Raw genomic sequence first — 17,085 nt, 5'->3', positions numbered from 1 at the left:
ACCAGCATGGTCGAATAATAATAAGGCAGAATAGTTGAAACTGGAGCAGCAGCACAGTCAGGTGGACTGGGGACAGCAAGGAGTCATCATGTCAGGTATTCCTGGGGCATGGTCCTAGGGCTCAGGTCCTCCGAGAGAGAGAAAGAAAGAGAGAATTAGAGAGAGCATATGTGGGATGGCCAGTCCTCTTCTGGCTGTGCCGGGTGGAGATTATAACAGAACATGGCCAAGATGTTCAAATGTTCATAAATGATCAGCATGGTCGAATAATAATAAGGCAGAACAGTTGAAACTGGAGCAGCAGCACAGCCAGGTGGACTGGGGACAGCAAGGAGTCATCATGTCAGGTAGTCCTGGGGCATGGTCCTAGGGCTCAGGTCCTCCGAGAGAGAGAAAGAGAGAAGGAGAGAATTAGAGAACGCACACTTAGATTCACACAGGACACCGAATAGGACAGGAGAAGTACTCCAGATATAACAAACTGACCCTAGCCCCCCGACACATAAACTACTGCAGCATAAATACTGGAGGCTGAGACAGGAGGGGTCAGGAGACACTGTGGCCCACTCCGAGGACACCCCCGGACAGGGCCAAACAGGAAGGATATAACCCCACCCACTTTGCCAAAGCACAGCCCCCACACCACTAGAGGGATATCTTCAACCACCAACTTACCATCCTGAGACAAGGCTGAGTATAGCCCACAAAGACCTCCGCCACGGCACAACTTAAGGGGGGGGGGGGCGCCAACCCAACCCAACCCAACTCAATTAAAGTTTTATCAAGGCCTTGATCCATCATTATGTTTGGAGGGAAAAGGGCAGGCTTGCAAGCCGAAGAACACCATCCCAACCATGAAGCACAGGGGTGATATGTTGTCAGGGTGTCATGTGTCATGTTGTGGGGGGGCTTTGCTGCAGGAGGGACCGGTGCATTTCACAAAATAGATGGCATCTTGAGAAAGGAAAATTATGTGGATATATTGAAGCAAAATTTCAAGTCATCAGTTGAAGCTTGGTTGCAAATGGGTCTTCCAAATGGACAATGACCCCAAGCATACCTCCAAAGTTGTGGGAAAATGGTTTAATGACAACAAAGTCAAGGTATTGGAGTGGCCCTCCCAAAGCCCTGACCTCATCCTATAGATAGTTTGTGGGCAGAACTGAAAAAGCGTGTGCGAGCAAGGGGGCCTACAAACCTGACTCAGTTACACCAGCTCTGTCAGGAGGAATGGGACAAGATTCAGCCAACTTATTGTGGGAAGCTTGTGGAAGCCAACCCTAGACATTTGACCCAAGTTAAACAATTTAAAGGCAATGCTAGGATTAAATGTCAGGAATTGTGAAAAACTGAGTTTAAATGTATTTGGCTAAGGTGTATGTAAACTTCCGACTTCAACTCTAGCTTATAGATACCTCAACTGATGTATAAACAATCTACTTTTGTTTAAATACAAGCATCATGAAACACATTCATTTGACTTTGTGAAAATCTGTTAGATTAAAAAAATAACTTGCTTACCACCATGTGGTTTCTTCCTTCACAGGCTCCATGAAATGGAGTATTTGGTCACATTAATTTTGTGTATTGTTTCCTAGGAACAAGCGGTGGCTCAACTAACTCTTTGGCTCAATATACACCACTCTCCCTTACCTGTAATCTTCTAAAACATCGAATCTCTGGTCCTGCTTCATAATCTCGGATTGCATAGTTGCATAGTGTGCAGAATAGATCCCAGGCTCCTTAGCACTATGAAGTCGCTTGTCATCTCTATGAAAATAACCATATCGGCTAGACGCCCACCAATATCTTGGCACCCGGAACAAGGATAACATTTCAACCTCGAAACAGTAGCCTGAAGCTCTTCTATAGAGCTAGGGTCAAGAAAGGCGAAAAGCATCCTCTTACACTTGCATGCAATATACATGGAGTGTAAAAAACATTAAGAACACCTTCCTAATATTGAGTTGCACCCCCCCCCCCCTATACCCCATCAGAGTATATACTCTAGAAGGTGTTGAAAGCATTCCACAGGGATGCTGGCCCATGTTCACTTCAATGCTTCCCACAGTTGTGTCAAGTTGGCTGGATGTCTTTTGGGTGGTGGACCATTCTTAATACACATGGGAAACTGTTGAGCATGAAAAATACAGCAGTGTTGCAGTTCTTGACACAAACTGGTATGCCTGGTATTTTCTACCATACCCTGTTCAAAGGCACTTAAACCTTTTGTCTTCCCATTTGCCCTCTGAATGGCACACATACACAATTTTTATTTTATTTTACCTTTATTTAACTAGGCAAGTCAGTTAAGAACAAATTCTTATTTTCAACGACGGCCTAGGAACATTGGGTTAACTGCCTGTTCAGGGGCAGAACGACAGATTTGTACCTTGTCAGCTCAGGGAATTGAACTTGCAACCTTCCGGTTACTAGCCCAACCCTCTTACCACTAGGCTACCCTGCCGCCCCGATCCATATCACAATTGTCTCAAGGCTTAACAATCCTTCTTTAACCTGTCTTCTCCTCTTCATCTACACTGATTTTAAGTGGATTTAACATGTGACATCAATAAAGGATCATAGCTTTCACATGGATTCACCAGGTCAGTCTATGTCATGGAAAGAACAGGTGTTCATAATGTAGAGCAGGTGTTCATATTGTATGTTTGTTATTTTGCAGTCTACTTCTGAATTTAACTGCATTTATTAATTTAACTGCATCACTTGAGATAATTTGCCCCTTGGAGTGCTTAGCAAATGTTACCTGTAGGTCTGTAGAACAAATGTATGTATCATGCCACACAGTTGAGTCCCTCTCAGATGTAAAAGTGTGTTAATTTATCACTTGATTTGAGAGGCTGGCCTTTTATATTAGCACAGAGACATCAGCACTTACCTCATCACAAGATACACTTCACTAGGCTTCAACAATAAGATAATGAATTAAGTATCTCCCATAGTTAATTAATCTGCCTCTTAGATGTATTGTCATACATAAATCATTCATTTGTGAATATTTAAGTTGTTTCATTGTATCTCTTACAGATAAACTGTGAAGATATTTAAAAAATTAATTACAATTATGGCATGATGTGTATGATTGTGAATTTACAAAGAGATGTGGCACAGGCATTTCTTTTTACAATAAGAATTCACAAATCTGACACATCTGACACACAAATCTGCAGAACAAAAAAACTCCCATAGAATATAGTTACAATGGTCGACATACCTGGCATTAGGCTTAACTCAAAACACATGAATTGTTTTAAGGATCTCTAGGAGGACCCTGTCACCATTGTGGCTGGTTAAGACGTGTGAAACAAATCCTATTGACACCAGAGCCACACCCAGATCTTAGTTGTGTCAGTCAATAGCACTCTGATAGTTGTTTTTTCCCTAAACTAACAGTCACTCTTTACTCCCACCCTCTCCCTACTAGCACTGCCTTTGCTGATAGGTACTTAATTGAGGACAGATGTATTTGTCCCACCTAGTTTAAGATGAATGCACTAACTGTAATTCGCTCTGGATTAGAGCAGCTGCTAAATGACTAAAATGGAATGTAAAAAGTACTGACAATTTATATTAACATGAAATGTATAATGAAAACTCATTACACTAAATAGGTTTATCCTATGTTGATGATCTCCCAGTTCCTTGCAAAACTGATTTTCGTCTTGAATTTAAAAAAATATGAGATCCTTATGTTTTAATGCTCAACACAATGGAAGCAGCAATTGGTTTTAAATGTAATGAATTAAAGAAGCCTATTGTAGAGCAACAGTCTCACATTGGTTTTTAGCCTAACCTTATAGGCCTATGCCTACCTCCATATATGTTTTTATTCAAGTGTTATTGAATTGAATTATTCATCCATTTGATGTAATACATTTGTATTTATTTGCATGTATTTATTCAATTATTTTATTTCATCTTGAGTATGTGGTATTTAATTAGGCTGTTTATGAATTTTATATATTCATGTATTTATATATTTGATTTTGATTACTTTGGTCCTCCACAATATAAGGGGCCTTTACTTTATTTATAAGGAGGTCGTGAGAAAATGGGCATGAAGAGGGGACCAGGAAGATGGCGGAAGTGGATGGTGAGTTCGACTCAAGCAGTGGGTTGAGCAAATTTGTAGTATCGAAAACTGGAACAAAAGGGAAATTGTGTAAAAATTGGAGTGGGGGATACGTGTGTGAATGATAATGAATTGCTTCTTGATGGGATGTGTTTGTTGAGTAAGGATGCATATGTGGGAAGCCTATTTGATGTGTCAAATGGGGACGTTTGTGCTTGGAAAAGTGAAGTCTGTCAGAGTGACCAGGACTGGTTTTATTTTGATTAATTGTATTTCTGAAAAGCAGAGGAAGATTGCAGTGGGCCTCAAAATAATCCAGACAACAGAAGTTTTGTGTTTTGAACTTTGGACTAGAGCACCCGTTAAAGGAGTCATCTCAGGGGTGACGACCGATGTTCAGGTTGAATACCTGAGGAGAATTCCTGGAGTGGGTGGTGCCCGATGTCTGACACACTGGGTGAATGGAGAAAAATAAGAGCCTGTCGGTCCTGTTGTTTTTTGTTGAAGAGCAAATACCTATGCATGTGAAGCTTGGTTATGTAATATACGCCGTAAGAGCTTTCGTCCCCAAATTACTGCAGTGTAAGAATTGTAAAGGATTTGGCCATGTTTCAAGTGTGTGCAGACAAACAGTATACTAAAGAACAGTGTGCAGAAGGATGACGGTGTTGCAATTGTGGTAGGGATCATGATCCTGAGTTCCTGGAGTGCCCTGTAAGGGTGAAGGAGATTGAGGTGGCAAATGTTTGAGTGGTCAATCGAATCTCCTTAGCAGAGGCGATTTAAAATAATTGAGAAAACAAGTGATATTAGTGAGGATATGGTAGTGGATACACCACAGCTTGTAGTAAATGTTTGTTACCATGCAATATACAGTGCCTTGCGAAAGTATTCGGCCCCCTTGAACTTTGCGACCTTTTGCCACATTTTAGGCTTCAAACATAAAGATATAAAACGGTATTTTTTTGTGAAGAATCAACAACAAGTGGGACACAATCATGAAGTGGAACGACATTTATTGGATATTTCAAACTTTTTTATCAAATCAAAAACTGAAAAATTGGGCGTGCAAAATTATTATATACTTTTAGGCTTTTTTCTTGTTCCTGGCGTTCTTAGACAAGTCTCTGAAAGAACACCATGTGACCATATTATGTCCTTTATATTGACCCTTATTGGGCCCCTTCTGCTCAAATCCAGGAGATGATTCTCTTGACTCCTCCTAGTCTTTATAATAAACTGTCTGTGTGTCTCTCCTGTTGATACACAAGGCCAATACTCAAAGTGAAATGCATGTTTCCCCCCTCATATTTTGTTGCTTCACAGTTTACAAAAGCCATTTGCAATTGTGTTGCTTTTGGTTATATTGAAGTTTTGAAGATCATCATAGGACCTAGGCGACTGTCCCTACACCTATTAAATACTCAAGCACCCCTTTTGTTTTTTTACAATGACCTGTCCTGTCCTGTTGCTTATGGCAAATATTGGTTGCTGCCTTTCACATGCTTTAAAAGCAGCGCATCTTTGCCACTTTCAGAATAGAAACAAACCTGTTTTTGATTCTTTTTTTCCACTCTATTCATAGACTGGTATATTTGTAGTACCTTTTTATGGTGTCACTTTTTTGTCATGTTTGACAAACGTGTTATTAATCTGTCCTGTTGTGTTCCAGCCCTGTAATTAATTCCCACAAGTTTCAGTCTCTAGTCATCATAGGTTTCCGGGCACAGCAGGTCAACAACAACACGATGCTAACACTGTTTGATGGGGCATAGCATGGCAGTGACTGTGAGAATGGTAGACTGACTACAGTAGATGGATGAAGGCCGTGAGTAGGTCACATCAATTATTTAGGTGTTGTGATATTGGTTGAGGGTAAATGCTCTTTGGCCTCTGGTTTGTTTCAGTCGAAGGAATAGGTGTGTGCCTCTAGTCCTATTGCAATCTGTAATAGTAGTCTGTAAGGCTCTCTGCAGGTACTGAAGACTGGACAGAATGTGCGTGGATGCTTCTGTCCTCCTTTTTTCCATCAAATATTTTTCTCTCAGTGCTGCTCTTCCCTTCTGTGTAGGTTGTCCAGCTTGCTAGTAGTTCATGACTTCTGGATTTGGGCTACAAATCCTCAGTTTTTGCAGCCTGGTTTGGCAATGTTAGCCTGAAGGTTGCATAAGAAGTGATCTAATCATATGTCAAAGTTTATTTTCTCAAAGTGTCTTGAACTATTCCCATTGTTATTTACAAAGCGGAACTAAAAAACATGTGTTTTTTAAGCACTGCAAGATGGTTGACTTAAGTGTTTTGTTGTAGTTGGTGACTGACATCTCTGTTACTGTTTGTGTTTCACAGTTGCCGGAGCAGCAACAGGAAGAGTCTTGGCGTGGGGACACCATCTCCCACTCTGTCACGCCCTCTCTCCCCACTCTCCGTCCACACCGGTAAGAAGCATATAAACCATCACAGGAACAGAAGTTTGACTCCAACGTATTATTTTTGGGGCCTGCACTACGCTAGGTAGACCTATGCCCTCCCATTGACACGTTTGAATGTTTCAGAGTTCGCTGTACTACTACGACATAGCAGAAAAACCAACTCCTTTACTGCAAATATAAATATTTTAGATTTGTCACACTAACCGTTTGGGCCTAAAAGTTTTTCTAGATGTATGCTGTGCTGATTGTAGAAAGGAAGATAAATAAATCTTATTGGGCAGGAAAAAAAAAAACAGTTTAAAAGTTGTCTAAAGTTGTCTCTTCAGTAAAGTGGTTGGTTTTGTGTTCCCCTCAGCATTTGAATCAATGGGAGTGTATATCACTATATCACTCAAGCAGGTGCACCCTATGAATAGATTTCTGTACTAGGGCCTACATGTCAGAGATGTGCAGACACTCTCTTTCAAGTTCAATTATGTTGAGGCTTATCTTATTAGGTGGCACAATTAAACATTCATTTCGTTTACAGTTGCTTAATTGGTATCAAACAGCTCGCATGTTAACCTCTAGCGTCGAGCAATCCCGTATCCGAGAGCGTAATCATAGCCTCAAGCTCATTACCATAACGCAACGTTTCCTATTCATGAAAATCGCAAATGAAATGAAATAAATATATTGAAACACAATTTCCACCTGAAGACATACCCAAATCTAACTGCCTGTAGCTCAGCCCCAGAGGCAAGGATATGCATATTATTGGTATCATTTGAATGGAAACATTCTGAAGTTTGTGGAAATGTTAATTGAATGTAGGAGAATATAAAAAAATATATTTTTTTTTGAATTTTTACCCCTTTTTCTCCCCAATTTCGTGGTATCCAATTGTTGTAGTAGCTACTATCTTGTCTCATCGCTACAACTCCCGTATGGGCTCGGGAAAGTCATGCGTCCTCCGATACACAACCCAACCAGCCACACTGCTTCTTAACACAGTGCGCATCCAACCCGGAAGCCAGCCGCACCAATGTGTCGGAGGCTACACCGTGCACCTGGCAACCTTGGTTAGCGCGCACTGCGCCCGGCCCGCCACAGGAGTCGCTGGTGCGCGATGAGACAAGGACATCCCTACCGACCAAGCCCTCCCTAACCCGGACGACGCTAGGCCAATTGTGCGTCGCCCCGGCCGCGACCTCCTGCCGGTTACGACAGAGCCTGGGCGCGAACCCAGGGACTCTGATGGCACAGCTGGCGCTGTAGTACAGCGCCCTTAACCACTGCGCCACCCGGGAGGCCTGTTTTTTATTGTTGTAGTATCATCTTTCACATGTACTAGAACAGCCACACAGTCAGATAGGATGCTGGAGATAATTTTGATGGATAACACAAGAGGGCAACTGTAGGTGTGCAAAGTTTCAGACTGATAACTTCAGGAATGGGTGCGCTACATGACATTTAGCATGAAGTCACCCAGGTGTCCCACACAAGTTGCCCAAATGTACCCAAGTGGCCAAATTGGTGAAATGACCTATAACTATATACAGCAGTGCAAATAACTATATACAACACATCAAAAAGCTATTCTAACACACACACTCACAAAAAAAAATGTTTAAAAAAATATTAGAAAATAAATATAGAAAAAAAAAAACAGTACACCCCTTGCAATTCCTCGTCACAGTATTTTGCTGCCTGTGCCCTGTCCCATAGCAGTCTCTTTCTGATGTAAAGCAGAGGCAAACTGAACAAGTGGTGCATTTCATGCGACACAGAACACAATGACGCCTCCATGCTGTGCCCTTTAAATTTAAAAAAAATGTATATATAATATATATATATATTTTTATATTTCATAAAACGGCATTAGCACTTACCCGTCCAGAAGTACGTTTGAATCATAACACTCCAAGATTCCTCAAACAAAAAATCTGTCTCACTTACACTTTTACTTTAGAGTTTGACTTCGCTTTACATTATGTAATTCGCCAGGATATCTTGAAACTACAACTTTCCGAAATACAGCTGCGCGTAAAAAGCCTTACAGCAACTGCTCTGATCGTCAAGGCGAAAATGGAGTTCCCTGCGCGTGTGATTACAACCAAGGAATTGTGGTCCAACCCCAAACCATTACATACTGGCGTTTACCTCAGCTCATTGGCTATCTACCCAGCTAGATTTCAAGAAGATCAGTGGTCATTGGGCAGAAATATAGTAAATCGATGAAGCTTCGCTAAAATGATTGGTGCGTCAGGTAGTCATTTATCGTTGTCTTCAAATCAGCTCACTTCGGTCAATTCTCCCCGCAAAAAAACCAATGATGTTTGACTGTGTTGCGAACATCCAGAGGAATGCACTGAAACCCACCATGAATGACTATATAAACTATTGTTTACATGGGCGAATCACGCCGAATGCTCCGTAAAAAAATGATAGAGATGGAATTCACGGCACAAATAGTTTACAAAATGTTTAGATTTAGGCTATAAAAATTTATTTTATCAAAGAAAACGGCACTTCATTTGATCAATGGGATACTCAGGAAGAGAAATAAGAGCAAGATATCAGAATGTAAGTCATAATTTTACCTTCATATGTGAAAGTCTAAAAACTGTCATGGCGGGAAAATGTTTCTGTTCTTGATTGATCTTCTCAAACAAAAGCATGGGATTTGTTCTCTGTAATAGCTATTTTAAATTGGAAAATGTAGTTTGATTACCAAGATTCTAATCTTTTGAAGGGTGTAAGACACTTGCATTTTCAAGAATGTTTAATGTTACGAAATTGTATTTTTAGTTGTCACTCTGAAATTTCCCCTGATGTTGGTCCCTGTACGGGGACAGCAGCCATAACTTAACAACACAGTCATCTCAGATTTTCAAAATATGCGTTACAGCCAACGATAGACAAGCATTTGTGTAAGTTTAGCATGGCATAATGCTATGCTAGGTTGTGCTGGCAGCAGGCAACATTTTCACAAAAATAAGAAAAGCAACCAAATTAAATAATTTACCTTTGAAGAACTTCAGATGCTTTCACTCAGGAGACTCCCAGTTAGATAGCAAATGTTCCTTTTTTCCAAAAATAATATTTTTGGAGGTGAAAAACGTCACCTTAGTTCATCCTGCTTGGCTGAGAAATCGACCGAAAATACTTAAACTATAACGCCAAACTTTTTTCAAAATTTGCTCCATAATATCGACAGAAACACGGCAAACGTTGTTTAGGATCCATCCTCAAAGTGTTTTTAACATATGTATTCAATAATATATCCGTGGAGGCAGTTGGTTTCTCATAAACTATTGGAAAAATTGCTACCTCAGTATTTTACGCAACGTTTTCTCCGGGAGACACCATGCGTCCACTCGCCCTATATGGTCTCTAACAGCCATTCTCCAATGGAAATGCCTAAAGACGTCACAATGCTGCAGACACCTTGGGGAAAACGTGGAAAACGTAAGCTGACTCCTAGCTGCTTCACAGCCATATAAGGAGTCATTGGCATGAGGCTGTTTCAAAAAATGCGTCACTTCCTGATTGGATCTTTATCTGGGTTTCGCCTGTAACATCAGTTCTGTGGCACTCACAGACAATATCTTTGCAGTTTTGGAAACGTCAGTGTTTTCTTTCCAAAGCTGTCAATTATATGCATAGTCGCATCTTTTCGTGACAAAATATCTTGTTTAAGACGGGAACGTTTTTCATCCAAAAATTTAAATATCCAAGAAGTTAATGAACTTTTGTGTCTTGAGTACAAAACAATCCAGTCACCATCAAAGACGAACCAAATTCTACTTTACAACTGCGCATAGACTCCTCTCGATTAATGGCCTTTGATGATAACTGCTGCTTTGTTTGGCACAAGACCTATGTGAGATTTTATTTAGTCTAGCTACTTGGAGTAGCTGAGACGTGCCTCCCTCCATAGAGGTTGCTTCATCGTTATTCAAAATATTTGAAAAAAGGGGTTTTCTACAAAGCTTGAATGACATATTCTTGTTATCCAAGCTTAATGTAATGATGGTAATCATCCCTTGTTTTTTTTCAGCTGCAAGCAGTCCCCTAGACAGCCCCCGGAATGTATCCACCTGTGCCTCCCTCAACTTCCCATTCGCTCGCAGGTATTTTGGTACCCTGCTACACTTAAGCTCTGGATGTTTATTTGTGTGGGTGTTTATGAATCCTCTACCTTCAGATCATACTTACTCTAGAGTAGTAGACCTGTCTTTCTCAACCACTCTTGCACCTGGTCCGCATTCCTTGAAAACCATTTACGTTAATCAAACACAGAAAAGCGTTTCATTATTGATGGAGCGACCAGTGTCGTTGCACGCACAAGAGGTCGAGAAACAGTCGGCTCCTCTAATTCCTCCCCTTCAGCATTTGCTTGCTCGCGTCCCTCTTGCCATTTTAATGTGGGTTTAGAAAGGATGTATCACTCAATGCAATGATGTCACACTCAATGCTCTTTTCTGTCCTGGCACCCAAATGGTGTAACAAGATTCCCCCTAAAGTTAGGGAAGTATACTGCACAACACTAACACCCTTGCCTTTTTTGCACTAACACTCACGCTTGTCTTTTCTGACTAGCACTAACTTTGCACACTCCGACACTCATATTATTTACAAATGAAGCATTTGTGTTTAGTGAATCTGTCAGATCAGAAGCAGTAGGGATGACCAGGGATGATTTCTTGATAAGTGTGTGAATCAGACCATTTCCCTGTCCTGCTTAGCATTCAAAATGTAAGGAGTACTTTTAGGTGTGAGGGGAAAAAGTATGGATTAAAAATGTGATTATTTTCTCTAGGAATGTAGTGAAGTAAAACTTGTCAAAAATATAAATAGTAAAGTACAGATACTGAAAAAAACGACTTAAGTAGTACTTTAAAGTATTTTGACTTAAGTACAGTGCAACCTGTAAACACTTAGATTCCTGATGGTAACAGCCATCTCTGATTTAGAATAAAGGCACATCACATTATTGGTTATGCATATCTAGAGAAATGTGATTTTTCTTAACCCAGATGTGATTGGAAAATACATAGTTTTATACAATGTCTCTGGAAATGGGCTGAAAAAGAACTCCACTGGACTAGAGCCCCTTCTAATGTCAGTGACCCATATCCCTGGTGATTACAGTAGAAAGAACGAAAGTGCTATGCACATTTCTTTGCTCTTTAAATTGGTGTTGGGCTAGACAAATTAAGACTGACACATAAGCCAATTGTGTCAGACTTCATATGTCAAATGAAATGTCACAGGTCAGTGGCTCACTATCACAGTCATGTTTGGTCTAAGCATGGGACTGTAGAGAGATGTAACAGTTCAAAATGTTCACCATCTCTCTCCTGCTTCTCCTGCTGCCGTGACCTCCGCCACATGGCTCGCACTGACAGGTACTTCTTTCGCTTATCCTATTGTCCTTCATGCTTTTCTCATGCCCAGCTTTAAATTGATAACCACATTTCCTCAAACCAAAATATAAAATCCCCTTTTATTTCCTCAGCCCAGATACACTGTGACACGTGCATATTGATTACACATAACATAATCCCTCAATGTATATTACATGAACAACAAAGTAATAAGAAGACACAGCAAAGTGTTGTAGTGCTGGGACGACATAATGTGTTATAAGGGAGTTTGGGATATGATATGTAAATATAAAAGGTTACATAATAAGGCGTGTGCCTTTTTTTCACCAGAACGGAAGGCAGAAGATGGTCGCTGGCGTCCCTCCCCTCTTCCGGCTACGGAACCAATCCCCCCAGCTCTACAGTCTCTGTAAGTCTCTAAACCTAACCCCACTCCACTCCCACAGGGGCCATATGAAACTGCAGTTACACAACACCACATATACCATTAAACAAGATAATATACGGTATACATCTGAGGCTGACAGAGACGATGTATGTACACTGACCATGTGACCAGACAGGACAAATCCTGACTGGAATCATCATCTGTCTGAATGAGCCATCATGTTTGACTCCTAGCCTGCGGTGGATAATGTCCATAGGACATGCATATATTAAGTGTGACGTGATTGGCAAATGTTCTGTATTTGTGCTCGTAATATGATTTGATGCTTTTGAAGAGCGTTATCAATGGTCTGCTGTCTTAGTGGTTCGCACTCAAATGCCCTCATCTTATATTTTTCTTACCCTGTGAATATTGTTAATGCATTAACATAATCATCAGAATACGTTTAAGTTGTGTAAGTATTCTATAAGAGAGAAAGTGTGGGGGCTCTATAGCAGTGGAGTCTCCTCCTCCTCCAAGGAAGGGGAGGACCACTGCTCTATTGTGACTGATGAGAGATTAGGACTCTGCTCTTCATATGTCTCAACAAACCCTAAACACAAACTCCTCTGCTCACAAATCCACCAGCATCCATGTTTCTGACAGACTAACTTGGTTCCTTTTCCCCTCTAAATGTCCTGCGTGACACTATATCTAGCCATCTTGTCTCAAGAGGACCACAATGGAAATAAGTCCCAGACTTTGTGTTATCCTCCATGATTTTACTCCTATGTATGTACGGCTTTTTCAAGTTTTGTGTGTGCTCGTTTAAAAAAAATGGTTGTCGTGTCTTTGGCTATGCCGGATTAAGTGATATGACATGCTATTCTATAAAATAATTTATCTGTAATTAAGATTACCTGATTGAGCTAATCATGTAAATGTAATTAACTAGAGAGTCGGCCACCACAAAATAATATTTATAGAGCTGTTATCTTCCGAATAAACTCTTAAAGACCTAGTAATATTTTACATCAATAGCAGTCAATATTAATCGTCATCTTAATTCAGTCTCATCTGAAAGTTAAATTCTTGGTTATCTGCACGAACCCTGGCTAACAAGTTGAACTAGCAATACAAAATTGGGTTTAATTATTTATTTCCTAAATACCTAACTAATCACACAGAATTACACATACACATAATTAAATCATAACTTGATTACAAATTACCTCTATGTTAACCAAGGGCTTTGCAAATGTAACATCAGTAGGGTAGAGAGAGGAAAAAGGGGGGAAAAGGTATTTATGACGGTCATAAACCTACCTCCCAGGCCAATGTCATGACATGGTCTAATTAATAAACTAAAGTACAGAGTAGGAGAACGACATGAGACAATGTGAAAAATCTAAGGTCTGTAGGAGAAAGATGGTGAGATGAGAACAGGCCGTGTGTTCCTCCACTTTTAGGGAGTTTAATGAGGTATAACCTGGCACATGCGGCGAGGTCAGACTGGGACAATAGGCCTGTCAGAGGTCCTCCATGACCTCTTTATGTTCAGGCAGAAAAGGGACATCATTGCTATTCAGGACTCATGGGGTGAAAAATTGGACAGATTGCCAGAAGTGGCCAGTGTGTGCTTTTCATCGAATAAAAAGATGAACAAAAAGAATGTGCTCAGCCTCAATAGCTGCAAGAAAAAAATAACAGTTTTCTTGTCCTAAATATGATACCGATCCTCCATCTTTCAGGATAAAGTGTTGGCTTTTGAATTTTAAAATATGATGTCAAACACAGTTCTCTTACATATGTCAGTGGGATAATGTGTTGATTTTTTTGAGTGGGCATTTACCTAGACTAATGGAACCCTTGAAAGATATGTACTTATTTTTCTCCAGTCCTCCTCCTCCTCCCAGGAGCGCCTGCACCAGCTGCCCTACCAGCCCACTCAAGACCAACTCCACTTCCTGTTCAAGCACTTCCTCAGCTCGGAGAATGTGGCCGACGAGGAAGTGCGACCCTCACCGTTCATGCGCCCTCGCTCCCACAGCCTCAGGTAGCCGGCAGTTACCTCTTGCCTGAACTGTAATGAGCCGTCCTTGAACAATAATAATGAAGTGCTATATCATCAAAATTAGATTTAATGCATCATCACCTTACGTTTGTTTTTGTGGAGTTTTTTTGTTTTATTGTCAGACATGGGAAGTTACTACATGCAAATTGGTACTTCCAAAACAAGAGAGCCGCCTAGGTGTGGACTAAACTTGAGTCAGTGGAGGTTTTACAGTGGAGCCAGCCAGCAATCCTGCTTTGTGCAATCCAACCCTGCTGCCAGTATTGACAAAGGGTGTTCAGCCCAAATGTGGTCATTCCTGTATTCAAAGTAAAGCAAAGTATTTTGCATTTGCCAATATTCAGCACGCCTCAAGTTGACCTCTGGCTAAGCTCACTACTGGGGTTGGGTGGTATTCAGATTTTCATACCATTCCTGTACCAGGTAGCCTAGCGGGCGGCAGGTAGCCTAGCGGTTGATGAGCGTTCGAATCCCTAAGCCGGCAAGGCAGTCAACACCCCCCCCCCCCCCCCCCCCCCAACAACAACTGCTTCCAGGGGCACTGATGACGTGGACGTTGATTAAGGCAGCCTCACGCACCTCTCTGATTCAGAGTTCGGTTAAATGCGGAAGGCACATTTTGATTGAATCCATTCACAACTAAATATATATCCCCTTTCCCATACCAAGGTATACGGTATTGCCAGCAGTGCACACTATTTTTGTTTTAAATAAAATGAGGCAGCAGGGATCTTGATCAAGGAGGGAACTGATTGTCTCTGCTGTAACCAAGAACCAAGAAGCTTGATCTTGCAAGCTAGCTACTAGCTAGCAAACCTAATGCATCGCTGGAGCCCTGAGCTGGAGATTATGTATTTGGCACATCTTTGATAGTTAACTTATAAGCACCCCCCTCCCCAAACACAAAAAAACAAACAAATATTGTATTGAAAATCGTATCGTCTGTATTTCAAAATACCCTACGCAGACGGGACGACAGTGCGTGGTGCTGCTGTGTGGCCTAAGGCAGAGAAGAGAGCAGCGTTGTGTACCATGCTCTGCTCCCTGTGTTCTTGTGGCATGGTGTGGTCTGCCGTGCGTGGGTGGTTTGCTAACAGAGCACTGCGGGAACCTGCTAGGCTGGGGGGGGGGGGGGGGGGGGGGGGGGGGGGGGCAGCAGCTGCAGGGCGTGGTGGGCAGGTTGCCATCTGCTGCAACAGAGGCCTCTTTCATGGCAACAAAAAAAACAGAATGGGTCTGTGGATGGGGTGTGTTTCTGCTCTGTCCCCCTAACTCTTGGACAATGAGTTTAAGCAGGAAAAGGGGAAAACTAAGGCCCTGTTTGTTGAAAATATGGGCCAGACAGATGTGGTCAATAACTTACTGTAACGGTTTTCTTCGTGAGAAGGAGAGTCGGACCAAAATGCAGCGTGTGGTTTGCGATCCATGTTTTAATGAACAAACGTAAAACAAGAATCAATGCAAACACTACAAAATAAAGAACGTGATGAACGTAACGAAAACCTAAAAACAGCCTATCTGGTGAAAAACACATAGACAGGAACAATCACCCACAAACACACAGTGAACCCCAGGCTACCTAAATATGGTTCCCAATCAGAGACAATGACGAACACCTGCCTCTGACTGAGAACCATATCAGGCTGAACATAGAAATAGACAAACAAGACATGAAACATAGAATGCCCACTCAGATCACACCCTGACCAATCAAAACATAGAAAATACAAAGTAAACTATGGTCAGGGCGTGACAGTACCCCCCCCCCAAGGTGCGGACTCCGGCCGCAAAACCTGAACCTATAGGGGAGGGTCTGGGTGGGCATCTGTCCGCGGTGGCGGCTCTGGCGCTGGACGTGGACCCCACTCCATGACAGTTTTAATCCCCCTCCTAAACGTCCCTAAATAGGTTACCCACCACAATGATAACATGGGACAGAGGGACAGCTCGGGACAGAGGTAACTCGGGACAGATGGGTAGCTCAGCACTGAGAGGAAGCTCAGCACTGAGAAGAAGCTCAGCACTGAGAGGAAGCCCAGGCAGGTAGTAGAAACTACCAGAACCTGGCTGGCTGGCGGTTTCAGCAGATCCTGGTCGACTAGCAGATCTGGAAGAATCTGGTCGACTGGCGGATCTGGGAGAATCTGGTCGACTGGCGGATCTGGGAGAATCTGGTCGACTGGCGGATCTGGGAGAATCTGGTCGACTGGCGGATCTGGGAGAATCTGGTCGACTGGCGGATCTGGGAGAATCTGGTCGACTGGCGGATCTGGGAGAATCTGGTCGACTGGCGGATCTGGGAGAATCTGGTCGACTGGCGGATCTGGGAGAATCTGGTCGACTGGCAGATCTGGGAGAATCTGGACGACTGGCAGATCTGGAAGAGTCTGGTCGACTGGCAGATCTGGAAGAGTCTGGTCGACTGGCAGATCTGGAAGAGTCTGGTCGACTGGCAGATCTGGAAGAGTCTGGTCGACTGGCAGATCTGGAAGAGTCTGGACGACTGGCAGATCTGGAAGAGTCTGGACGACTGGCAGATCTGGAAGAGACTGGTCGACACAGACTGGCTGCTCTGGCTGCTCCATGCTGACTGGCTGCTCTGGCTGCTCCATGCTGACTGGCTGCTCCATGCTGACTGGCTGCTCCATGCTGACTGGCTGCTCCATGCTGACTGGCGGCCCTGGCTGCTCCATGCTGACTGGCTGCTCCATGCTGACTGGCAGCTCCATGCTGACTGGCTGTTCCATGCT

General features: G+C 42.3%; 1 protein-coding gene across 1 annotated transcript in view; it reads left to right on the top strand.

Moving 5' to 3' along the window:
* LOC110493215 (microtubule-associated serine/threonine-protein kinase 3) overlaps positions 1 to 17,085 on the top strand; it is a 53,206-nt gene that overhangs the window by 9,284 nt on the left and 26,837 nt on the right. Inside the window, exons 3-6 of the mRNA XM_021567512.3 lie at positions 6,440 to 6,528; positions 10,565 to 10,637; positions 12,225 to 12,303; positions 14,160 to 14,317. Of these exons, the coding sequence (XP_021423187.2) occupies positions 6,440 to 6,528; positions 10,565 to 10,637; positions 12,225 to 12,303; positions 14,160 to 14,317 (399 nt within the window). The remainder of the gene's footprint in view (positions 1 to 6,439; positions 6,529 to 10,564; positions 10,638 to 12,224; positions 12,304 to 14,159; positions 14,318 to 17,085) is intronic.

The sequence above is a fragment of the Oncorhynchus mykiss genome, chromosome 1 (assembly GCF_057628025.1).
Source record: "Oncorhynchus mykiss isolate SJ-2025 chromosome 1, ASM5762802v1, whole genome shotgun sequence".
NCBI classification, from domain to species: domain Eukaryota; kingdom Metazoa; phylum Chordata; class Actinopteri; order Salmoniformes; family Salmonidae; genus Oncorhynchus; species Oncorhynchus mykiss.
Note: the sequence above shows the minus strand (reverse complement) of the source record. Positions and strands in the feature narration are given on the sequence as shown.